Here is a 26,482-nt window from a genome sequence, read left to right as displayed (position 1 = left end):
ATCTCAGGTAATTTAAAGAAATGGTAATGCTATACCAGCTTTCCTGCGCTCTTACTCTTATTCCGTTGGTATATATCTAGGTAGAGACGAAGCTTGAAAAAGAAATATATAATTATATTTTTTCTGGCGCTGTCTGCCAATCTAAAAAAAAAAATAATGAACTCAGTAATGAGTGTAATATATACGCTGAAAAAATGGTAAACAACAAGCTTGCACGTTTCGTGTTTTTAAACTAAGTCTACATTTAGTTTCAGATTATTATTTCTTGTCTTCGGCAAAAATTAAAGCTAAATTATTTATCCGTTATTGGAAAAGAACTTGTTTTACGAATTTCACAAAAAACGATAACTAAAGGGCATATTTTTATATTCCGTTCCTGAAGGAAGCTCCACCCGGTTTCCTTGGTATTCCGATCTTACATGATTGCGATTATTTTCTGTGATTTGAATGTAGCCTTCATAACTCGACGAAGATAACGTTTTCACTGTGTACATTTCAAAACTTTTAGTTGGAGCATCGTGTAGTTCAGTACATTATTTTACAGAATGTATTAAGTACTCTAAACTACGCTTCGCAGTTAATTAGGAGCACTGCTGGTCAATACGCTATGCTAAATATTTTTAACAATCATGACGGGACGATAACTACAGCAGGAATTAATTGCGTTCATAAAATATAACATAGTAAACCAAAGACACACTTAAATATTGAATTTGGTCTTTGTGAGAGAACTAAAGCGACGAAGGAAAGACGGCTTAGCTCTCTACGGGATGTTCAGTTGGATAGATAGGCATGTAGCTCCAATGAACGTAGGAGTCATTTCTCTGTGACGCTGGGATCGCGTTATGAGATGGCTTTTGTCATTGGCCGCAGTTAATCGGCAACAGAGTTTGTGTTGCACATTCGGTGTAAATCTTTAACTGCTGTTGTTTAACATATCTTAACACAATGCCTCAGAAGCAAGTTCATTGTCATAGCATAGTGAGTCAATATGAAGAAATGCTTCATATCAACTAATAGTGTACCTGCATATTTGTAATGTTCTCATCCAGGAACATATTTGCGCTATTGTACGGCATAACAAATTCTAGAGAGCTAATTTTTCAAGCGCCAAGGTCTACTGGTACAGTTTCGATCTGCCATTGCATACTAATACTCCCTATAAACCACAGCGATCCCGTGCTTGTCACAAAACCATTCCGAATCTGTATATCAATATGCACAATACCGGTAAGCAAACAAACCGCGTGAGTTCAGAAAATGATTTCATTGACTACACATCGATTTTTTTACGTTATTGCGAATTGTAATATATGTTCTTGCCACCTGCTAGATTGTAAACAAAGTTGAAAGCTGCAATTTGACGAACTGACTGCACTGTTCACGAGTATAAGAAAATAGACGGGTAGCGAATCCGTGGCTTTAAGGCGCAACGGACCACCTTATATTGCACACATAATCGCTAGACAGAACAGATGTCACAAGCACTTTCATAGTAGCGCTGACGAATTATCCGAGATGAGAATGGACGACTGACATTGTCGAGTGATTAATTTGTGGCCCTCTTTTCCCCTCCAGGTCGGGAGCACAACGTGACGGGGTTCGTCGGCCAGTGGGCCGTGCTTCCGTGCGAGGTGGACGAAGCGAGCTGCGGCCGCGTCTACTTCATCACGTGGACCAAGAACGTGTCCGAGGACTGGCAGCGCGTGTACCTCTTCTCGGAGACCGTGAACCGGGTGATGGGTCCCCTAAGCGAACCCCACAGGGCGACCTTCCACCCGGGCAACGCGTCGGCTCACCTCCGAATCCAGCCACTCACCGTTGAGGACGAGGGCACGTACAAGTGCGACGTGACTTATGTACAGGGGAAGTGCCCTTCCCTCTCCTTCACGCGCCTCCAAACGCTCGGTGAGTCTCCTTTCGTCATTGTTTCAGACGCAGAACTAATATCAGAGGCTTACTCTCTGTTTAATTCCTTCTGCGTGATGAAACAAATATAATGTAGTTTGTATTGGAATTCAGGAAACGTTTCTGATGCATTGTGCGAGGGGTAGTTATATATATATTTGTGTCGTGTCCGGTCAGCTTGAGATATATCATGACACATTTGTGATACATTATGCCTCCGTTCGGAGTACATCGATGTTTTTTTTTTTTTTTCAATTAGACGAAATTTTTAAGGTGGCCCTCGTCTTCAGACTTGCAAAGGCCTGACAGCGATGTGTTTCGTGGGTCTTGCATGCCCACCAAAAAGGTAGGGGTTTAGGTGGAATCAACTCTGCAATGTGGGCATAATATCTTAGAACGACCACTCCATGCGGAACTCTAGAAGACCCGACGCCATCACGCATAAAGCACGGAAAGGGGAAAAGCATGATGTACTCTCATTCAAATGTGGAGTGAAAAGTGTGGCGGTCTAGCGGCATAAATATAAAACAGAAGAAAAGGTGTTAAGCTCCTAGAAAAATGTTTCAGGCAGTCTATAAAAACCCTATCCTGATTTGAACGACTCTTTTAACTTCCTTTCTAGTGACGCCGTATCCACAATTCTCAAGAGGCTTTCTATAGAATTGTTTTCAACACAAGTCTACAAAGTACAGAAAATAGCAATGCTATAAAATTTCATTCGCCACGTCTCAATAGACTTTCCGTCATGATAGGTCTATAGAACTTCTTTAGACTACAATCCTTGGAATAATAAGATGCATTGCGAAAAATCGACATCACACCCAGTTGGAGTCTTTGTGCGGAGCCTGATTTTTTCCTATGCGACAAATAAGTGTTGCCTCGTGAAATGCATAATAGTTGGAGGTGCAGCTCACCTACTCTTATATACCACATTTTCTACAAACTATTTCTGAAAAAAAGCTAAATACTTGAAATATTTTTATGTTACGTGATGCTCCTCCTACAAATATTTGCCTTTCAAGTGTAGATAATATATAAGGGTGTAGCATCCAATACAACTTAATTACTAGCTTCATGTGTGTTCCGTGTCGTGTGCATTTGTAATGCCTGCGAATATGTACACGGGAAGTGGCGAGCACACGATTCCATGGATGTATTGTGACAAATCTAAAGTTCATATTGAACATTTTATATTCTTTTCGCGAAAAACTGACAGAAGCACTTAAAATCGCTATCTGTTTTTATACAATATGCACTCTATACACTAGGTTCTATAAAACGTCTACAAAAAAGGCCAAAAGCTCTATACAGTGGATGAAAAAGTAGATACTTTTCTTTTGGAATATTTAAGGTTTCTATACACTATTTCTTTTTTAATTCCCTTAGAAAGCTTAGGAGTATCTCTTGCAACAAAATGCAGGCCATTGGAGTAGCGGATAGTCATGGAAAACTGGAATAATTACTAATAATTCACTTCAATAATTACTTGGAAGCTTACGGGAGTACTCCACCTTCTACAACAGCATATAATAGTCGATCAGGAAGCAACAAATTCTGTTGGTCTTAGAAACCTTTATACTTGCTTAAGCCGTCCCTAATCATAAGGCACAATGTGTTGAAACCCTATAACAGCACAATATTCTAAAGATATTAGCTGCTTGAACGTTCAAATATTCCTAAGCTTCTTTCGCAAATAAAAAGAAAATAATCTGACGAGTGCATTTGATGTTAAAATAAACGCAATACATGAAGTCCACTAAAATAAAGAAACTCACTCCTTATTAGTTGCTCTTGTTCACTGGACAGTTATGTTATCATTTATTGACGAACGGTGGTGCTACGATGAATCCGAATATCAATTATATCGTTTCCAAAAGTTATTTTTATTCTCTCTCTGGATCCGTTGTCAAATCGCCTGAATGGTGTCCAAATTTGATAAGGTTGGAACCACGGCTGATATAGATCACGTGGCACAGCGAGTGCCATTAAGTTTACCGAACGATCTCGAAAGCGCTTTTACTTTCTTGTCGAATGTCTCGAACTAGATTGACACACCCAATGTTTCGTTTGTACGATCAATTCGTTCGAAGTGATGACGGTTGAGAAAGAACTTAGAGGACACAAACTCTGTTTTTTTCTTGTACGGATAGTGTTAACATGATATACTTTTACCTTCGTCAAATTGATATTGCCCCATGCCCGGCCGAGTTGGCGTCGTGCGTGGCTGCCACGCGAAGAACCCGGGTTCAATTTCATTAGTTTATTTCTTCATTTTTTCTTTCGCGACTCTCATTGAAACTTCTACTACAATCTTGTAACGTTTCGCTTGTTTCTGTGCAAAGTATTTTCGAATAAACAGTCTGCATAAAATAATTTGAAAGTCGCCCATCAGGGCAGTCGCCCATCGGTCGTCGACACGTGACGCGTGGCGTGTTTCACTTTGAGACTGCAGGCACAATTACGCCTTAGTAATGTTTATTTTCAGTTCTAAATTCGTATACAATATTTTATTAGTTAAAATGTTTTAATGAAAACATTGGCTTTATTACTAGATAGTGAACGCCTCTAAATTTACTTACAAAGCTCTGATGTTTTTTTGTTTTTTTATTGGAAATCAAAATTCGCTGTACGTTTTAAATTATGTTTTTAGCCAAAGCCTGGGGGATAAGCAAGCATATTTTACAGTCAAGAGAGAGTAACAGAAACATAAAGTGGCTCTCTCCTTGTTACTTCTTATTCTAATATAAATATATTTCCACTTTCTGCCCTAGTCTCAGAATAAAACCACCATTGTAAGCATCTACAAGCTCACCTGCGCACTCTCCGTAAAATACGTTTTTAATTAAACTCTTTATTACATGCCTTCATTGTACTTTTATTGTCATCTTTAAGCCGCCATTGAACATGCAGTTTAACGTAGGTTTGTGCAAATGGTGGCTGGCATCCATTTGTACATACAAGACCGTTAAGGGAGCTGTGCAACAATTTCAGTGCCTTGCTTAAATGATTTGGGAGTTGGAGCCTCGACCTTTCTGAAGTAAATAGCAAAAAAACTGCTTTTGCCAAAATGCACTAGCTTTTATTTTCAAAATTGACAAAGATTGTGGTCTTCAGCACCTCTCAACTCCTTCACCACCTTTTTCCTTGTCCTCTTACTGCGCAACGACGAGCTGTCCAGTTGCTGTTTTGTCATGACCGCATCGACTTTACGTTGAATTTCAACTTAAGTGAGCCTCTATGTAGTTTTGCGCGACGAGACAAATGCGCGCGTTACTCCTACGGATCCTGTTTTGTATAGCTGGGCTTGTTTTTGAGGCACTCGCCCTGCATTTCTGACTTGAAAGTTGTGGCAATCTCTTCGTGGAACGATGTTTCAACGAGATATCGTGTTATCTAGACTGCGACGCTTCGTTGAAAGTTCGTCTCAGAAAAAAGGGCCCGCATTGTTTGATCGACAAATGTTGCGACCTTTCGCCGACAGTTTTCCTTCTTTCGTGCATGAGTCATTTCCGCCGCCGGTAGCCTATAGCTTGGTGAACCCGTGGAGGCTTTCATGATGGTTCCCTAAAGTTCGAGCCTAAAGTGAAGGGACACTCGTTAACATTCTAGATGTTGAAAACCGGTACTGCAAACTGTATGGCGCATTGAAAAAGGAACTCCTGGCGAATTCGGAAAAAAAAAATACGCGCGGTAATGGCGTGCATATCTGGCATTCTGAAGTAATATAGAATACAATACTGTGATTTCCACTGTGAGACTAAGATTTTCGTCAGCGTAGCACAACCGTAGTTGCGATTGTCCTGATCAAGGGTTTTCGCCTTTGCATATGTGCGTATTGAATCAGGGCTGGTTTTCTGGTCTTACTTCCATTGACATTTATTTCGTGTCATATCTGTGTCGCTGAAAGGATAAATATTCCATATTTTACATTATGCCGGCATTTCTAATCTGGTACAACGCACATAATGAGAGGTGGCAATGTTAGAAATTCTGAGGATATCTTCTCATGGCTGCTGGGAAAATTTACGTTCTCAAAAATCTTTCAATTTTGTCGGTCGGTTTATTCTTCATCCATTAGATTTATTTGCGAAATGGTGTACTCAAAAGGCCTTAAGCAATATGACTGAATGCTAAACCTATAGCTTTTTAAGCGTTTCAGGATTTATTAGGCAACGCTATGTCCTAATTAACGGAGGTTTTTTTAACATATTATCTTGCACTGCGACTGATGCAAAATGAATTCAAACGAGATTATTGAATTGAGCATAGTGAATTATGATCAATTATGGGGATCATCAGTTCTGATTAGTAACATTCCGGTTTTGGATGACGGTTCACGACATTTTTGTAGACGCCTGACGGAAGGACTGAGAACCTTGATGTCAACCTTCAGAAGATTCAGATTCAAGTTTATATTAACTTTTCCTCAAGAAGAGGAAAGGGAGGGAATGAACAAATTGTTATATAAAAGGGTTATAACAAACAACATGTATAGGCGGGCATAGAAAATTGGGTAAGCACTACGCAAGGAAACATAAAAGAAACGAAACTGTAAAACTATATGTTTCAGACATTTTGAAATTAGAGAGGAATGAAAGTGGACTGGTATCAGTAACAATATTTTCAGTGAAAGAATTCCAGTCAGTGATGCACGATGTAAGTCCGAAAAAGTTATGTCAATTAGCCGGAGATTTCTGCGTTTCAATTAAAACAAAACAACAATTATAATGCAATTAAATGCAAAGGTGCATGCGTCAAAACAACAATATGGCCGCACCGTTGAGATTTGTAAGAAGGATGATAACAATACAATGAGCTTACATGAGGCAGGTAATAATACTGATAATTAAAAAAGCGCATTGAATACAACTCTCTACTTGTTTAGAGTGTCGAAATATTTAATTTTGTTTTGAAGTGCGAGATGCTTGCGAGGGGTGGTTAGTTGTGGTGAATGAAACGAGCAGCTGTTTTGTAGTGATTTGATACTGCCCATTTAATAGTTTTGCTGGGGGTTTCCAATCATAATTCCGTATTCTAGTTGTGACAGAACGGGATATTCATAACCTACGTTTTTGTGGGATTGGAAGCCAGAAGCAGATATTTTTTTTTTTTAAATGCCTAGAGTACACGCTGAGTATATTGCCGATATCTTAGTTAAAATTAGTTTTCAGTGAGTGTTATACGAAGTTATTTGTAAAATGGTACCTGTTCTTTTTTGGTTGAGTTCAGTGTTAGTGTGTATTTTAAAGACCGGGTTCTACATTAAGTGAGATGAGTTTTGTTTTAGGAGCCTTGACATTCATATCCAGCGTTTCGCGCGTATCGAAATTGGGGTTGATATCAGTGTGTAACAGGGAAACGTCTTGGGTAATATTAATATGACGATAAATGACACAATCATCAGTAAAGAGGAACATAGATTAAGCAACAATAGTTCGAAGTCGTTTAAGTATAGGCAGAATAGAGGATGGCCTAGAACACTACCCTGTGGGACCCCTGTTTTGCCTCGAATTGGCGAAGGAACAGCATTGTTAATACGGACAGATTGCTTATGGTTTGACAGAAATAAAACTATCCAATTGATGATTCCGTCTTCAATTTAAAATCCAGAGTGTATCAGGGCCAAGCGTTTGTGAGATGCAATGCCAAATGATTTTGCGAAGACTATTTAAATGGCATTAGTAGCGAGTGATGCGTGTTAAAAATTCATGAAGGCAATATGCACACCGAAAGAGTAGTGACCTACATGAGGGGTGTCTTCAGAACCCATGTTGATTAGAAGGAAGGAGGTCATTTTAAACAATGTAGTTGATACGGGAGAATTAGTTCTACCTTATTGGGAGGTTCGTGCTGCCAGGTTTTAAAAGTACCGTAATATTTACTTTTCTATCTATGAGGGACGTATGAACTCTCAAGAGCAGGCTAAACAATCCCAATAAAAAAGCAGGAAATAATCTTGTTCTCTGTAAAAACATTAGAGAAATACCATCAGTGCCTGGTGCGGAGTAAGAATTTTGTCGGTTAATGGCCTTAACAACTTCTGAGAAGGTAAATATTGCACGTTGCATTTTCGTCGTGGCAGGGACAGGGAGTGAAGAGAGTGGAAATTATTCGCTCGTAAGGGCACAACTAAAGCAACCGTTAGAAATGCACTTTTTACGCACGATAATGCGCTGAAAGTCATTTGATATTTTATCTAAGCTTTCATAAGTTGGAGCTATTTTTGGGTGCAACCGTTTGATATAAAGGTTTCAAGTTAATCTTTAGTATATTGAAGAAATCACGCTTAACATATATAATTACGTTACTTTATTTTCCTAATATATATATTTTCGCATTCAAGGCAGTTATCCCAACACTGGAGCAAGTGATTTTGTTTGGTCTTTTTGTGCAGGCGTTTTTTTCAGCAATATTTTCAAATATTCGGTACCAGAGATATTTCTAATCCCTTTATATCTTTGAAACGTATTTATTTACGAGTGCATAAATATAGTTTCTTAAGATACTCCAGCTAGATTCCACAGAGTTGTCAACTGATAAAAAGAAACTTAGCAATCAAATGAAAAGGTAAAAAAAAGGGTTTGTAAATCTGCGTTATGATAGTTAAATAATTTGTTTATGGATACCATGCCTGTGATAGCGACCGTACAAGTTTTAAGAAGAGCAGCCCCATAATCACAAAGAAGTTCAATTGTGGGACATTCAAGTTGGCTCGGACACAATCAGGGAGAAACGAGTTGATTTATCGCATTAATAAATCTGGGACATTCGGTCACGTTACGACCATTAGGGTCAGTTGTGCAGTCATTGCAATCGATGTCTTGCTAAATAAAGTACTAGTCAATTATAATAGGGCTGATAGGATGCCGACATGATACAAAATGTACACATGCATTGAACAAATCTATAGTCACGTTAAGAGCACGGTGCAGTATAATATACGTCGATAATCAACGAGGAACGCTCGCGCTGCACATAAACCCAAAAAATCTCTAGGCTATTATCCACATTATCAATACTGAAGCGCAAAGAACGAGACACAGGATCGAAAAGGACACAGGACAAGCACTACTTAGAACTGACATTTACGATGCCAGTGACAAGCGAAAAAAAAATAAGTGAAGGGTAGGAAAGAAAAATGAGAAAAATATGCTCTTGAGTGAAACAAAAGATGCAGACATAAATAAAAAAAATAGAAACTTAGAATTACGTGGAAATGAACACAATCAAAGTTGTAATTAAGGAAAGTTGAAGTTCAAGTAAAAGAAGCCAGCATAAAAAATACAAACAAAACTAGGTGCTTTAATTCTTTGTCCGTCAGAGCTCAAGGCTTGCTCTCTGGTTTTAGAATCTTCTAAGGATTCTTACTTGACTGAACAATGGGGTGCACTCACAGTCTCTCCCCTGCGCTGTAAGGTGACTAGCTGGTGACGATTTAAGCTAATGACCGTGCTCGCGCATTCTTGTATTGACACACCGGCCAGATTGTCCTTAAGAAACCTTTCCACAACTAAAGGGTATCTCATACGCGATTCCAAAGCCGCAGCTGGTGTACGTGTGTACGTGTCTTACCATGCGTTTCTCAGATTTTTCATGAGTTGATTTTAAGGCACAGTCTCTTAGTTTGTCCGGTGCAGATGGGGCCACAGGAACTTAAAACTCCGAGACAACCCTTTTTAGGTTGTGCAAACGTCTGTGGATGTATAAGACAACCGCTGGCCGACCACTTTTCTCAGGTCTAAGTCCCGTTTGCCCTTTGGTATTCGCCAAGCATTCTGCAACTTTCGGAACAAAATAACGTGAATGTTCAGATACTTTTAGTCGTTTCACTTGTGAGTCAAAACCCCTCTTGGCTGAGTGTCCGCAATATTTCATCAACGCTGCGTTGAAGCAGCTTTTCACGATTTCCTTTTTGGTTAGTTTTCAATGAGCTGAATTTTATTGAAGAAGTCGTTTTTATGACAGTGGTGACAACAGCGCAGTCAAGGAATCAGTGAGGGCGTAGGCAACATTGATTTAAACGTCCTGACCATTGTCTCGTTATGTTTGTTTTCACTTCTCCGGGCAAGCATAACGGCTGTCTCCAGCAATGTTTCATGTCGGCACTCAGCCGTGTCCGCGTCATTGGCGTAACGCGCCTGCGCAGCGCGCTTTCGGGGAGCTGTCCGGCCGTCCCGCAGTTGCTACCGTCTCCCGCATCACAACCTCCGTCGTCGTTTCACCGTTTGTGGTTCTTGACTTTTTTAGTTTGTATCACATTATGCGCCCAGTCTGCTGCCGCAGTTGTGCACACGTCGTAGAATTTTGTAGACACCAAAATCTGGAGAAGGGTGCGCTGCAGATGACACTTGCGCCTGACACACGGCTACCTCGACGGTGGCACGCCGGCCGGCCCCAGCTCCGCTCGTCTTTGCGTAGAGAATTACGTGATGTCTCGTACCACGTAATAGCCATATTTTTAACAGCCCGATGACAGTGTTGCCAAGCAAAACCAAAATTTGTGTTTTTTTTTAAATACTGGATATGGTTTTTCACCATCCTAGCAGGGTAGCGTTGCATCATGCTTCGTAGAAAGGAGTTGAAAATGTCGTAGGTTAGAGCTTGCACGCAGTCGGAAGGCAGCGAATTTTATCATTAATAGTTAGACGGAAACAAGAATATTTAATTATGTTTGCGTTTAGCGAGCGATTTGATATTTTCTGATGGTCTAGCCCAACTGTGCGCTGGGTAAATGGCAAAACGTAAAGGTTCTTTTTTTTATTATTTCAAATTCACTATAGCATTTTATTTTTAAAAAAAAGAAGTAATCTAGAAATTTTTCGCTTTGTCTCAAGTGATTTAAAGCTACATTTCCGCAACATTTCTGAAACAATAGTGGCACCTAGAATGGGTAAAAAAATAAATGGAGCACTTAGCCGCCGAAACCACTCAACATTTTTCTGACGTTTTTTAAAGTACGGGTCTCACACGATTGACGCATATTCGAGCACTGGGCGAATAAGAACGTTAGAAGCTGAGAGTTTAACTGTTTAATTCCATGTTCCTAACCCTTTTATGAAGCAGAACTTTTTGTAGACCTTGGTGCGCATGTTATTCAAGCAAGCGCTCCAGATATGTTCCGTATTATGGGTTAGGCCCAGATATTTGACTTCTCTCACAGATTTGATTAACTTATATTCAAGGTGTAATTTAAATATAAGATGATGTTTCTTACGTGCTATAGTGAGAGGATACGGTTTTCAGCAATTAATAACAATTTACCACCTCACACCATTCAGCAACGCCACACATGTTTTTGTTCGGCATTAGATGATCCAAAGAATACTAGCAGTTCTATATATAGCACAGTCACAGGCACAGATTTTCACAGTCCCGCCAGAGTGAAGGTGTTCAGCTATATCAAAAACATAGATGAAAATAAGAGTGGTTCCAGGAGAAATTCTTAAGCTAAACCCAATATCACTTCAATAATTACCGATTGACAGACGTTCATTCCTACAAACTGGGTTAAAGGTTTAGATGTGCAGAAATGCATATCGCGAGACTGGAGAAATGCTGACTTGCGACATCTTTCTTGAGAGTAGATGGTATGGTACCCCGACAAAGGCTTTGAAAAAATCTAGAAATATTGCGCTAATTTGATTTATATTGTTGATGGCATTGGCGGTAATGTACGACTGGTAGCAGTTGAGTTGTAGTTGAAATATTTTTTTAAATCCACCCTAAAAGTGAAAACTACATAATTAGGTTCCAGTAGAAAAGCAATATGACTGCTAGTTGTCGTGTTCTAACAGTTTCTAGCAAGTGCTGAATAATAATATCGGTCTTTAGTTATCAGCAAGCAGTTAGCTCCCACGCTTGTGCACCGGCACAACTTCACCACACAGCGAGTCAAGAGGGAGGCATCTTTGATGTAAGGATGCGTTGAACAAAGCAAATATCCACTTCGAAATACTTTTAGCGTAACTTTTCAGAAACGTGCTAGAGAAATCGTCAGGGCTACATGACTATTTTACAACTACATTCAAAAGAAGGTTAAGTATTTCGTTGGTGTTTAATTCTATGTATTTCTTTAATGGTGTAGGAGACACTAGTTTGATAAGAACACTGAGTATGTCTTGAGAACCAAAAACACTCGAAAGCTACAGTTACACTCATTAACACTTTGATGAGGGTGAGTAACTTCGCAACAGTCAACATGAAGCTGGTCGATAACCTATTGTTCAACAACAAATATCCCCCAAACCTTGCAGCGCAATCACATAAAGTTCACAAATATTGTCGAAAAAAAATAATCACGAGCGCTGCGCATTTTTGTTTGTATCAAAGTAAATGTTAGGGAATATTTGGCGCAAATATTATTACTGTTTGTTTTGCGTTTTTGAGATATTCCTGTTTTCAAACGAATGCGGCGTGGAAATTAGTCTGCTGCTTGCGTATCTTGTGCGTTTGTTTACCCCCTAACCGCACCCACCTGCTTTTGTTAACTCCAGACCTCAACCAATGATGGTGCGTGTTTGACCGTCTTGTCATCGCACCGCGTCTCTGCCTATTATCTATGTTGTCATGTGATTTGCGTGTTCTTCCTTGTTTCCGATGCGCTGAAGACGCATGTCGTAACTGTTCCTCGCCGTATTAAATGCCGGTTATCCAAAAACTGTGCTCGATTTTTTTAAACTTTCGGTACGCATCTATTAATGCATAATGCAGTAATGTTCTCAGAAGTATTCCCTAAGGTTGCAACGTAACATCCCTCCTCGAAGCCACTGAGGCACAAGTCAAGTGAATCCATAATAGCTTCGGAATGTACGGCAGAATAGTTAGGCACGCTTAATCGGGCGAATTGCTTAACGGGGCACAATTTGTATAATACAAATTTGTGATCACATATGCCGCCCAAAACACTAGCATTATTGTCACTGTGAAATTGTCCAACAAAAACGAGATCTAGAACGGTATCATTGCTCGGGGAAACTCGGGTGGTTTATGTAAAAAGCTGGGCAATGTAATGTTCAGCACCAATTTAAGCAATACGTTCCCACTGTCTATTTCCGTCGAACATGGGTTCGACGGAGATAGAAAATAGGTAATAGATTAAAGTCACCCACATGTATACGTTTTTGGTTTGGTTTGCGGTTCCGCTGCATCTAAGATTGAATTTTATCTAGTAGTGATTGCGGCGATGAGGGGGCCAATGCACTACACCCACAAGAGTCTATGATTCTCGGTATTTAATTTAACACCATAAACTTTTGTGGACAACAATCTCATTGATAATGACGCCGGAACTTCTATTTTTTTTTTTTAAACTAAAGCAACTTCCCCTTTTCGGGAGAATCGATCACGTTTTATTCATTTATAAGTTGAGGTGACTACTTTAAAATCTCCAATACTTACGGAACACCAAATGTTGGTTTGCTGTAAGTTTAGCTTCATATATGTTTCTCAATCGCGCTCAGGAAAGGCAAAAATGTCAAGTTTAAGGTGCATTCTTCTCTCCTCAATATCACGGAGACGTGTTTCAGGCAGTTAAAGCTGACTTTCGAATGATGTAACTTCACACTGTAATGCTTGAATCTCTCCTTTGTGCTCCTGCGTTGTCGCCATTACTTAACTGATCCGAATGTTATCTACACATGCAATCTTTTTCCTGAGAAGCCGCTAGGCTTTCAATTCTTGTTTTTTGTTCTTTCTGTGTTTCCAGCGTGGTTTTCTTCATTGCTCTTATTCCTTCTATAGGCATGTGGTTTCGCTCTTCATCTCCAGCAAGAAGAGTAAAATTACATTGCATGCCTCCACAAAAAGACACAAACATGTAGTCAAGCCGAGGAAGGGCAAGATTTCCGATCACTTCAATATCAGGGATTATCACATTCACAAAAAATCTGAGCAGTTCCGTCACGCCCTTTGCTCACGTTTAAAGTAGGATTTACCAATATATGTCCCACGTTTTGCGAAGCGAATTACGCAGTGACTTTTATTAGTGCTTTTTAATGGCAGGCAAATCGCTCGTTATCCCGTAATTTTTGTAATTCAGCGGTTTTGCCCTTTAAACCTCGAGGAAAGGGCTGGTTTACGGGTTATATTTCTCCTTGTCGACTTCACAAAAAATAATGCGGTAATTTTTATTACTCTCTGAATCATTCCTTTTTTTTTTGTAATCTCAAACACTTTCTGAAGATAACTCGGAGTCGCATTTTATATGGTCGCCTTATGTCTTTTGTCAGGGAAATTAAGCTCTACAAAGAAAGGCGTACAATTTCGGTTATCAGCAAAAGAATTTGAACTAAGGCATAAGCAAGCTGCCTTACGATGACATATGTTGTCTTTAAAGTATCGACTTTCCTCCCCGAACTCTCTCAAACTGAAGTATTTTATACGTTTTATTATATAAGAAGTTTTACTTTATTCGTTTATGGTTGGCCAGTCATGCTGCCACCGAGATCTTTTCTGCTTTTGTACATATATGGGTCTAACGCGACTTTTATTTTTATAAAGTTTTAAAAGTGCACACTTTCTTAGTCAGAGCATCACTCCCTCTCTCTGTATCGATAAACGGCTTTTTTTCTTACGTTAACATACATTTGTTTCGGAGGGTCTAATGAAAAGCGGCAGCTTTAATTTATCAGCCGAGCTTAGCAGTGAGAAATTCTGCCCTCAGTAAGAAGCTTAATAGCTTATCGTAACTTCATTTGCTTGGTCTGTTTCTTGTCACGAACCATTACCCATGACAAGCTAATGATCAGGTGTGGAGACACGTCAGTTTAAATATTCGAAATTCTTTCTTGGTGAAGTATTTTTGTTCGAATCTCTCGCGGAGGAATTAGGTGCATTTCCATGCTCAGGTTGCATTGCAGTCTCATTTTTCACTGCCCTTATTATTTATCAAATGTCATCCCCTCTTAGTGACAAGGCTCAGCCAATTCTGTGGGAGTTATAAAAAAAAAGGTTAATTTGTTTTATATCCAAATTTGTATACAGCTATGAAAATCCTTTGAAGTGAATTAGACCTTTGCTTTTTACATAACATCATTAACCCCTTTAACGCAGTTTCTTTTTATACCTCATGTCGTACTAGGTTTAATGTGATATTAACAGCGGTGCAGTGTAGCGAACCTACAAAACAAGACGATAATACGCCTGACATGTTGAAAGATAATAATGAAGCTTCAGAAACGCAGTTATTTTCCTAATTCAGGGCACACCCAAAAATACCTCGCCAAAATTTAAAACAATATTTCTGAAAACATGTTTTCTAAAAACAAAGCTCCTGGAGGTGTATTAATACCTTTTTTTTAAATATCCTTCTGGTTTTCATCCATGTTTTTGGGATGACTATTATAGTTATTAAAGTATTAAACCTCAAAATCAAGCCGCTATCCGAATACAAGGAGAAAACCTTACAATGTCGAATCTCGCCTAAATCCTCTACAAGGCTTAAAAAGAGCAGAAGGCAGCAATAAAAATCTGTTAATAAGAATGAAAAAATATTTTTGAAAGATGATCTTCAAAACGACGTTCAAAGATAATCAAATATTTAGATTAAACTCCTCTAAAATATATACTATGATATATTTGTGATGTGGGCTTTCGATTTTGAAACATAAGCACTATCAACTTGTTTTTTGTTTGTTTTTTAAATTATCGTGGTTGCCAATTGTAGAACACAATGCACTTATTTCAAACTCAAACGATAATTTAGTTACTTTGTTATTTGAGACGTTATCTCCAAACAAACTTATGACACTGTAAAGAAAGCCGTTTCAAAGAAAAAAAATGTTTTTGTTTTTACTTGTAATGTTGTAGCGACGCCCACCTCCTCCGAACTCTGTAACTCAGTTAAGCTAATTCTTATTTAAGCGTTGGTTATAATTAAACTTGAGCTCAATTAACTTGAGATACACACATTACAACTTTTTCATCTTCTTGAAAATGCTCAACTAGACACGTATGTACAAATCGAGATTCTGGTCTACACTAACGCTGATTGAAAACTAACTGTTTTATCTTTAAAAAAACATGCATACAGAACCTTCTTATAGTGACGTTTCAACATTTTTCTCAGTGCTATCGGGTATGCACTGTCAATGTGTCATACCCTTATCGGAGGAATTCACCTCACCATCTAATAATGTGGAAGAAGCTTGAGCTAAGCGAGTCAGTTTCTAATTTTTTGATTATATTTGCCCCGACCACCTGACGCAGGCACGTAGCCAGGATTTTGCTTAGGGGCGGGGGGGGGGGGGGGGAGGGGGCGCTTATGACAAAATGCTGTATGAGGGGGAGCGGGGAGAGGAAGCCCCAGCAAAGTGGAAGATTTCGGGGGGGGGGGGGGGGGGGGGAAGGGGGCGCCCATGACAAAATGCTGTATGAGGGGGAGCGGGGAGAGGAAGCCCCAGCAAAGTGGAAGATTTCGGGGGGAAGGGGGGGGCTTGTGCCCCCCTCTCCCCCTCTGGCTACGTGCCTGACCTGACGAGCACATTTGCCCTGCCTTTAAACAACACGACCACCTCCTCTAGGAGCGGCTTACAGGGACACACTCGACAATGCGGTGCCAAGTTGGAGCACGCAGCTTCAAATGAAGAACCGTTTTGCTATCTTAGGTGGACATTGAGGCACCGCCTGACCACACGGCCTGGGCGGAAAAACATTTGTGCTTTGGTCGTGAGCCTAAACGACGCCGGATTCTATAAGTTAGTAGCGCCCCAGCTTTCGAAAACCTAGTAAAATCCCTCAAGGGAGGGGAGCAGGGAAGGGTACTGGTTAAGGTGGAGGAAGAATCGATTAGTTTTCTTATATGTTGACCGCATGTCGCATGGGTTTAAAAGTGCCACCTCAAGATATGGTGTTTTCGACACAAAACAAGCTGTGCGATTTTTGCTCTGCAGTACAGAAGCGCGTGAGCAAGGAGGAAAAAGGCGGGGAAAAGCGGCGACTGCGTAAAGTACCATCTCGCTTTCTTCCACCGCACCACAGTACTCTTTTTTTTTTTTTTGCGCAGGAAGGCATTTGGGCAGAAGGGGCAGTACTTCAATGTCCGCCTAAGAGAGCACCGTAGTTCTGTGGCAGACACTGCGGTGTACAACTTGGCATTACATTGCTCAGGATGAGCCTGGAAGCCGCTCCTAGAAAACGCGCTAATGTCATGTAATTCTAGAAGTAATAAAACGCTCAGGACGAGGGACCACCCCATCCTTGTTTGGCAAACTGTGATTAACGATGCATAAGAAGCGGCATACTGTCATGCAGAAGGAGCACGCCTGTTCTGAGCTTTCTTAGTATTTGCTAATTGACATTTCCCGTAAAACGTGTCTTTGTTTTTCTCCGTCTAATATCTCTTCCTTTGCGCTGTTTTAATTCTAAACTATGGCACACCAACTAGCGTAATCTTAAATGTTTGTGCTGTATAAGCGCAGCGATCAATAAGCTCGAGAGATAATTGAGGCACGAAGAACAAAAAGGAGGGACCAGTCTTTGTGGGTCCGGCCTATTAGACATAATTAGATAGTGAGATAGAATTCTTTGATCGGAGTATGATACATTGGCATTTATAACTTATATCACGATGTGGTTTGTTCCTCAGGAGAAATGCCATTTAGAGTGAAGAGCCGCGCATGTTTTTTTTTTGTTTCTTTTCTTTTCATGTTTTTGAAAAATGAACTGATCAGTTCTTTGCGTTCATGTAGTCCAATCTCACTTCGTCCGTGTCTAATCACGCTGCCTCAATGTCGATATCTACCAACTCGCTCAATTATCAAATTTGTTACAGCCTTCGGTCAGAGATATATCTAAATATTTTAGCTTAATTAGATACTAATGTCGCCACTTTAATCATTTTGTAGGCCATGAATAGCGACAGTTGGAGGCTGAAAAACTGTGTAAAAATGTTAAGTCATATTAATTATAAAACTAAATTTAAAACTTGTACTTAAAACTTTAAGGCAGATAGATCCGACAAATACTAAAATAGTTTAAATTTTATGAACTTGCATTGTTCAGTCTTTTGACCCGTAAAATAAATTACTCGGAATCCAAATTATACACAGGTTTTAACAACAATTAAGAATAATTTTAAAAAATGCACTCCAGATAAAAAAGTGAAAAGAAAAAAAGATTCTTACGACGTAACTTTGTCGACCGCAGCATTTGAGAGGTTACGACTGTTAAGTAAAAATTAGCAATATGATTACCTTATCTTAACTTACTAACTTTTGCAATACTTGCCATCATGTCGCACTACAATTGGAGATATTTTGTCCCTGGTCAATTTATATTATAAATACTTTTAGAATTCAAATATCGCAAACACATCAGTTTGGCATTCACGAAAGCAGCACCAGTGTTACAACCACCTCTCTTGCTACAGACGGACTTTTAATCGGAATATAGCGGCCTCTGGATAAGGTCCAGAGTTTTTCTTTATACTTTTATTTACCTCAATAAAAAAATAGCGTTGTTTCTATTACCTTTTTGAAAGCTCTGTGAACTTCATAGGCTCCTCTGCAATAATATTGCCCCCTTTGAAATAATACAATATAAAGCTTAAAATTTATATAAGAACGCCGCAGCTGCTGTAACGTTTTAATCACTTGAAAACCGCTGTTCCAAGAGAAATTGCTCCCAAAACTAGCAGGTTTACATAACACGCTAGACGAGCTGACTGAGGCCCGTCAATGAAGGCAAGAGCTCAGGCTCGCTCGCACCATTGCGCGTAGAGAGATCCTAAAAAGGCTGAAAATAAACGCGGCACCGCTCAACGCGGACACCCTCAAAAACCCGTTTAAATCTAGAAAGACAATAACGGTAAAATAATTATCCAAAAGCATGCGCCCCGTCCACAGCGAGGGCAGACGCAAGGCCCGGGCGCAAGCCCTAGCTAGGAAACTCGAGGGCCGAACGGGCGTCGTATGCGTAGACGCGGCCGCTTACCCAACCCCAAGAGGGCGCACGCGATTGCCGCGGTGACCAAAGAAGGCCAACACGTAGCAAACGCGACTGTACGCAAAAACTCTTCCGAAATAGCCGAAGAAGCGGCAATCGCACTGGCGCTAACAAACCCGCAAGCGGGAATGTTTGTCAGTTATCCAAAACCGGCCATTTGTGATTTCGCCAAGGGCCGCATATCTCCCTTCTCCTGGGGAATTCTCAAGAATTACCCAAAAGACGGGCATGAAGTGGAATATGCCTGGGAGCCGGCTCATTCCTTGAACCTCAGAAGCGAGGCAGCCCACAATCAAGCACGAGGATCTATCGACCGAGCTGTTGAGGATGACTCGGACGTCGGATTAACGAAAAACGGCCCTAACACCTACCTCAAGATCACTCAATACTACAGGCTCCAAAAACTAACTTCCCCACCTCCGCAAAAAAAGAAAAAAAAATTTAACCAAAGAACAGGAGGCACTATGGAGGCAACTCCAAACTAAAACTCTCTCTAACTGCCCAGATAGATTTAAGTCAGAGCGCAGCAAATGCGGAGGTAAAGCCACCGTAGACTCCATTTTCTGGGACTGTCCGACCAATCCCCCACCAATACCGCTCCAGAGGCTCACGCAAACCGCGCCGTGGGAGAACTTGATTCTCATCTCCGACCTGGAAACTCGTGTCCAGGCCGTGACTAGAGGTCGCCGCCAATCTGCCTTGACGGCCAACTAGCAATATCAGCATACCCACCGGTAAATCTAGTTGATAATGAAGGTTTTCCCATCTAATCTAAAACTAGAAATAGCACGTAACCCGAAGAAGACAGGTAAGAACTGTAGGGTAAACATTTCAGCTGCTGGAACCCCCCTTCTTGGATGGTAAACTGTGATTGAAGTCGGATGTGAAGAGGCACATTCTCGTGAATAAAGAGAACACCTGCCCTGAGCTTCCTTAGACTTCTCTAATTGGCTTTTCCCAGGAAACAATCATTGCGATGGTGTAAGTATCACCGGTTTAGATTGCCTTGTGTGGCATAAACTTTAAGTACAAAAGTCCCTCAACATTTAAGAAAAACAGTTGTCCTGCATTTGCTTGCAGTTTGCTTTTGAATTATACTTTTTTGGGTGAGGGATGACTAATTCTTGCTAAATGCGAATAATCAATATAATCAAGTGCAAATATTTGCACTCGATTATCACGGAGCGCCTCCAAGTTCTGCTGACAGCAATGGAGCCTCGTGGCCATCTGAGATGGCGTCAACGTTCTTGGAAGCATCTTGCACTAAGCCCCGAGGTAGCCAATTTTTAAACATATATATTTTCGAACTGAACCTTCCGAGATGCCCATTTCTTTAGTTATCCGGTTAACTTAAATAAGTTTTTATTTAAAATATCAACTCCCATTTTCTTGAACATTTATTTGGAAGCTGCTTTAACAGACCGTCCTGTGTGAGGGTCATCTCAAATGAAAATTGAATCGCTTAAAGAAATTCTAAACCGCTTTTAAGAATAGTCTAATTCTGGTCAGAACTCCTATGAGCTCCAAAAATCCTAAATATTTAAGCATTTTATTCATGATTAGCCTTCTTTTTCTACTAAAATCGGTGTCAAATATCGATTTTCTCAAAACAACCGCATAAACCAAAGGCGCAGTCGGAAGACAAGACTTTCTCGTCCAACAGCGCCCTCTATTTTCTGCGACAGTTCCGAGGTAATCGATCTTGGATACCGATTTAATAATAAAAGCTTCTACGTACAAGTGTAATGGTTGGCTCCTTAGGGCGTCCGAAGCTCATAGATCGAGTTACGCTCATAAATGGACCGAAGCAAAAAGTGTTTTATCGCCCCTTTGGAAGGCTTGCTGCAGAATTTTACTTTGCAGGATAGTGTACTCAGCTGATCATAAACGTCTGCCATACTTTAATGAAACTTTTTTTTTATTTTGTATTCACATTGTTTTTACAGAAGTTTCCCCACATTTTAGAATTGTATTACTCACTATCAGGAAAAGGTGTAGCCCTTACACCTTTTCTACCTTGTGGGATAGTGTACTCAGCTCAACATAAACAGCTGCCACACTTAAAGAAACGTTTTGTTTTAATTTTGTATTAGAATTGATTTTACTCTATGTTTTCCCCATTTTAGAATTTTATTACCCACTCTTAAAAAAGGAGTAGCCCTTACGCCTCTTGTTACATATACAATATCCCTAAATTTCAGTTCGGCGTACAGCGCACTGATGTCGAACTGACGGCCACAACTCTTATGAGGAGCTTGATGACTGTGCAAAAGAATATATTAAACAGCTAAAGTGCGTATCAAAGACTACAGAAAAAAAAATCAGATTTTCCAGTAAGGCCGAAAAAAAAAGATTGCTTTTTTTGCAGTCAGTCACACGTCCTTTGCTGGATTCGCACGTAGACTCCCTTTTCACCCTTTCTATTTTAATGTTAAATTCGTATTGAAGTAGCAATATGCATGAGTAACCCTTAGTCATGCCACAAAATGTCGAGACTTGTTAGAGCACGCTTACTACTTCCTTCCATACACATTTAGATATATCATTAAATATCCCTACTATCATCCTCTCGAGATTAATTCCGTGATACGTTTATTCCGAAAGGCTCCTGCGCCTCCAAGTTGTACAATATGTGAAAGGTAGTAAGTCACGTCTGAATTTTTTGGAGTGACAAACGTTAAAAGCTGAGCTCCACGCTTGTTTTTCGAATAGATAGTGTTTTTTAGAATAAGATAAAATATTATAATTTTGCGACTCGTTTTAACAGGCCGTTACACTGGTTTTAATTGACAATTTTTTCACGCTTTTTTATGCAAAGCGTGTTTTCTAAGTATTTTTGATCGTGATGACAAGGTATTTATATCTCTGTTTTGTTATACTCCTCCAGCTAGTACAGGGGATATTGTTTTTGCATTTTAGGCTTTTAACGTGTTAACAACGGGACCAAATTAGTTCTTTAAGAATGGCAGTCACATCAACACAGCTTTTACCTTGTCATCAAAGGTGTGCCTTACAGCATGCTTAGCGATTATCAGAGTAAATATCGAAAATGAAAGCACTGCCAGCATATCATTTCAGAGGGCGGTCCCAACGCCTCAATGCTCATGAAGCACGAAGACCTCTCCACGTCATACACTGCTGCCTGAAGCTCCTAGAGAACGTAAAATTGAGACCGAGTTTATGCGACACTTTAAGCAAAGCTGGACAGCTTCTAACATTCCCAACGGAAAAGCATCAAGTATTCAGTGGCTGACGCGGTGAGATACGGCCTAACCAGGTACATCCCCAATTTCGCCGGCCCCGCCTCCGGCCCCCCAAGCCGTTTGCTGTCCAATATCCTAAAAGTGCGGTGCGGTTACACCCTGATGCAAGTTGTTTCCTCTTATCTTTCTTGATTTGCGATATTTCCTGCTAGCGCGGCAGCCCTTTTTTAACGATAAATAATACGAAAAAATATCTCGGGCCGAGCTTTGAAAGGGCAATGGCCTGCATCTTTTCTGGCGTCACGCCCAATGTACAAAGCTCTTTCGCACATCCTTCCTGGTGATAATAATATTTTAATGAACGATGACTGGCTTGTGTTGTCACCGGCGGCACAATTGTTTAGGAAACTTGGAATATTATTATTTTTTAAAAACATGAAGTGGTTTTTAACGCTACTCCCAGTCAAACATTTTGTCTGTCTGTTCGTCCGTACCTCTCTATGTGAATTTCCCGCTAAATTTAGTGGGTAATTCAGTGTCTCAGCTAAATTTAGTGGAAAAATTGACGTCCCGATGCATACGGACTAATTCATTTTTCCCCCTAAATTTAGCGGAGAAATTGACGTTGCGTTGCTTATACACCAAATACGTTTCCCCGATAAATTTGGCAGGAAAGGGGCATACCATTACTTCACCTGACGTCACATGACATACATTTTGGAGAAATTCACTGCACGTGGTGTGAGCGTTAACTCATATTCCCCACTAAATTTATCAAAAAATGTACGCCTTGTGGCCAAAAAAAAAAAAAAACAGTTTCCGCGCTAAATTTAGCGGGACATTTACGTCACGTGACCTGCACACCGATTCAGATATCTGCTGGATTTAGCGGGAAAATTCTCGTTTTGAGTTCTGGACACCAGTCCGGTTTCCTCGCAAAATTTAGCAGAAACAATGAACTTCACATGACCTATAGACCGTTCAGTTTCCCGCTATACTTACAAAGAAAATATTTGTCATGTGACATCAATTTTCTCACCATTTCCCTCGCGAATTTCCTTTAACGCATTTTATGCATCACAGGGCTTTGAAGGTCGCTTCCAAATTGCAAATAAACTATGACTGGTTTGCGTCGAACCTGGCAGAACAATTGTACAGCGTAGTTGGGATCTACATTTTTCTTTCAATTGATTTTGTATTCAGTGATATTCACCCTCTCTCACCTCGCTGAATTAACGTAGAGAAAATTTTCGGGACGAATATTTGTGCCGATGGGTGGCAAAATACGCTAAGCGACGGTTTAAGACACGCGGGCACATTCACGAACACACTCGAGTTGCCGTGATGCAATAAAATAACTGCTAGAGAAATTATATTTTTAATAATAGATTTTGCTTATAGACGGAAGATTTATCGAGATTGTTTTATTTCTATCATGAATATATATAATAAAACGCATGAAAAAGCTAGTAACGTTTTTTTTAAAGAGCAGTACTAATATTGTCACGGTCCTCGAAAGTTAATTATCCTTTCAAGTTTCGGGTAGGGCCATTATTATTTCAGCATGTATTATATTTTATGATTTTTGAATAAGCTCACGCGTGGTGCCTCAGTAGAGCTCGGGAGGGGAGAAGCGTGGGAGGAGTGGGGGAAGCGGGTATGTGTGTTCTTAGATTTGGAGGGTATAACATGTTAATACGAGTGATGTACTAAAGCAGGAGACAATGGTTAATAAACTATTCATAAATGGGTAAATACATATTTCGTCTAGTTCTTGAAGGTCAGCCACACCGATCAACTCAATTGTAATAAATCAAAATCAAATATCTATTGACCACTCTGACTTGTCATAATGGTATGGTCGCGTACTATCTGTATAAAAATGGATTGAGTAAAATACGTGGCTGAATCACACGTGACCAGCATAAGTAAAATATGTACACGGGCAAAAACGGTTTGGAAGTGTAGAACTATATATCACTATATCATGAGGCGAACGTTTGGCTACTAGCTTAAAACAAAATGTGCTAGCATCTTAAGTCGGGGACGGAAGGGTGACCGTCCCGAAACCTCCCGTCACCGCTGCTCTTATACCATGCACGCTATTTTTGTAGAATGTTCTGAACCATAACATACAAGACAGCTAATAATGGGCTGAACTTTCCAAAAGAACATTAATCTATCAATAAAGTAACCGAGACGGGCGTGTTGAAAAAAAGAATTCCTCCGCGGAGCAGGCGCTTGCGTTCCGAAGATTGCCTAGCACGTGGAATATGTCCGTCTTGATTCTCGTGACGTTAAGAAAGTTTCCCCCAATAATATACAAAATATTCTCGGAAGCCATTGTGAAGTTTAATTTGACGGAAACCAAGGACGGAAGTATAAAAATTATTCTGACTTTCCTTACGTTCTTCGTCGAGCTCCATCAAAAGTCCCGTTGACCGAAAAAAGCCTCCGGATTGACTTATAATTCCCAAATTCATATAGTCCAACCAATAACGACTTTCTGTGACCGATGGAAGCCCTCATTTTAATAACAGTACTCGTGCTTGTATTCCTCAAATCGTGACGGATGCCATTGGGAAGGCTTGCATTTCTCCTACCATGACCAGTGCTTTCTTACCCATCTGGTGCAACAACATTTTCCTTGCAAACAACTCAGCGTGGGGATACCGGCCACAACCAATCTACTATTACTCCGAAATTACAAACCACGCGGCTCGATTTTGCCGCAAAATACAGCATTATTATTAACGTAATAAAAAGTAAGCAAACAACGCAATATAAAAAAGCACACTAACAGGAACAAAAAACGGTACTTGAGAAACTGACACCACGCTCTGAATGCAGACACTGTAACAATAAGAAAACTTGCATATTGCTTAGTAGGGCAACATTAAAACAACATCTGGGGTTAATCGTGAAGCTTTGTAGTACGGGGGTGACACAAATGAAATTTCTTCTGACCCATGTTCTCAGTGGTGAGTGACCGTGCGTAGGAAGTGAACGTGTTGAGAGAGTCAATGTTTGCACTATCTTCACAAAGTGTGTTCCAATCAAACACAGTTCGTGGAAAGTACCTGTACTTGCAAACATTCTTATGACAAAAACCCGGTATTTTGGTCCTGCTACGGGCTAACTTGTGAAAGAGCTTTAATCTGTTGACTCTCCTGCAGGTGAAAAAGAGCGGCAGACTAGAGAGGCGACAAAGCTCAGTTATAGAATAGTTATTTGCGTATCGGTAATAAATAAATCGCAGCCTTGTTTGTACGTTTTCTAATCTTTTTATGCATGCTTGAAGCCAAGTATCTCAACATGTGCGCGAGTGCTATAGGATGGAACAAATTATACTTGTGTATGGTACTAGTCTGGTCACTGAGGTACAGTGGCGCTGGTTCCTGTGGAGGAACTGTACTTTCCCTCCATTCATCTTTAACCGCTTTAATAATATGCGAATTGCAGATCAGGTTAAGACTGAGTAAGATGGCGTGGTACATGTATTCATTCACTACTTTTGAAGTCACATTGTTCATGACGCAAGAAAAAAAAAGGGAGTGTTTGTTTTTTGTTTCGAACTGTCACTAGAAAACATATCGAAGCATGAGGATAATTCGCCAATTTGTACACCATGATAAGAGTTCTGATATGAATTCATAATGGTTAATTTGATCGGTAATGCATGTGACATCTGTAAACAGGACGCAATCGTCCACAGAAAAAGGCACAGTACAAAACGATGGCTTACTTATACGCTTTAGATGAAAACCAGAAATAAAAGAGGACCGATCACCGACCCTTTCGGAAGGCCAGACAAAACACGTGCTTTTTGCGACTCGTGACCGTTAGTGCTTACAAACTGAATAATATAAAAGTAAGTCACGATATTATGTTTTCATTGTCATGAAAGCACTTCAACTTGAGCAAGAACTTGGGTTAGGAGACGCGTTCAATAATTTTGCGAAATCTCGAAATTCAAATTCACCTAGACGAGAATGATCGACTAATCTCGCCAGCACCTAAACAGTGTGTAGAAGCTGTGTGAATTTTACTAGGCACCCCCTAGAACTGGTGTTGGTCCTCAGCGGCAAAATAGTTCCTTTTTCTCGCAAAGAAAGTTATGTGCTTACTTAAGAACTTCTGGGGTACCTTTCGCTTGAGCATAGATATAAATCTGGTCGGGAATTTTGTACTTACGTAGAGCTACCAGATTTGGGAATCACAAAAACTCTGGCATTCGTACAATCACTGGGAACTACACCAGTAGCAAAGAGTTGAATTTCAAGTTTATTTAAACATTCAAGGTATTAATCAAGGTATCTGCAGCAAAACCTATTTTATATCTCGTTGGAACCACAAGACTATTTGGTGTGAAGACAAATCAAGTAATTGAGGATACCCTGTTTAGACAAAGTAGCATTTAGAAGATCGAT

At 40.1% G+C, this 26,482-nt stretch overlaps 1 protein-coding gene across 1 annotated transcript in view; it reads left to right on the top strand.

The window, feature by feature from the left end:
- Positions 1–1,724: 1,724 nt before the first annotated feature.
- The window catches only part of LOC8033560 (hemicentin-1), a 211,206-nt gene continuing 186,448 nt past the window's right edge, over positions 1,725–26,482 (top strand). Inside the window, exon 1 of the mRNA XM_040500344.2 lies at positions 1,725–1,908. Within this exon, the coding sequence (XP_040356278.1) occupies positions 1,740–1,908 (169 nt within the window). The 5' untranslated portion in view covers positions 1,725–1,739. The remainder of the gene's footprint in view (positions 1,909–26,482) is intronic.

The sequence above is a fragment of the Ixodes scapularis genome, unplaced genomic scaffold (assembly GCF_016920785.2).
Source record: "Ixodes scapularis isolate PalLabHiFi unplaced genomic scaffold, ASM1692078v2 PGA_scaffold0__279_contigs__length_252992795, whole genome shotgun sequence".
Taxonomy (NCBI): domain Eukaryota; kingdom Metazoa; phylum Arthropoda; class Arachnida; order Ixodida; family Ixodidae; genus Ixodes; species Ixodes scapularis.
Note: the sequence above shows the minus strand (reverse complement) of the source record. Positions and strands in the feature narration are given on the sequence as shown.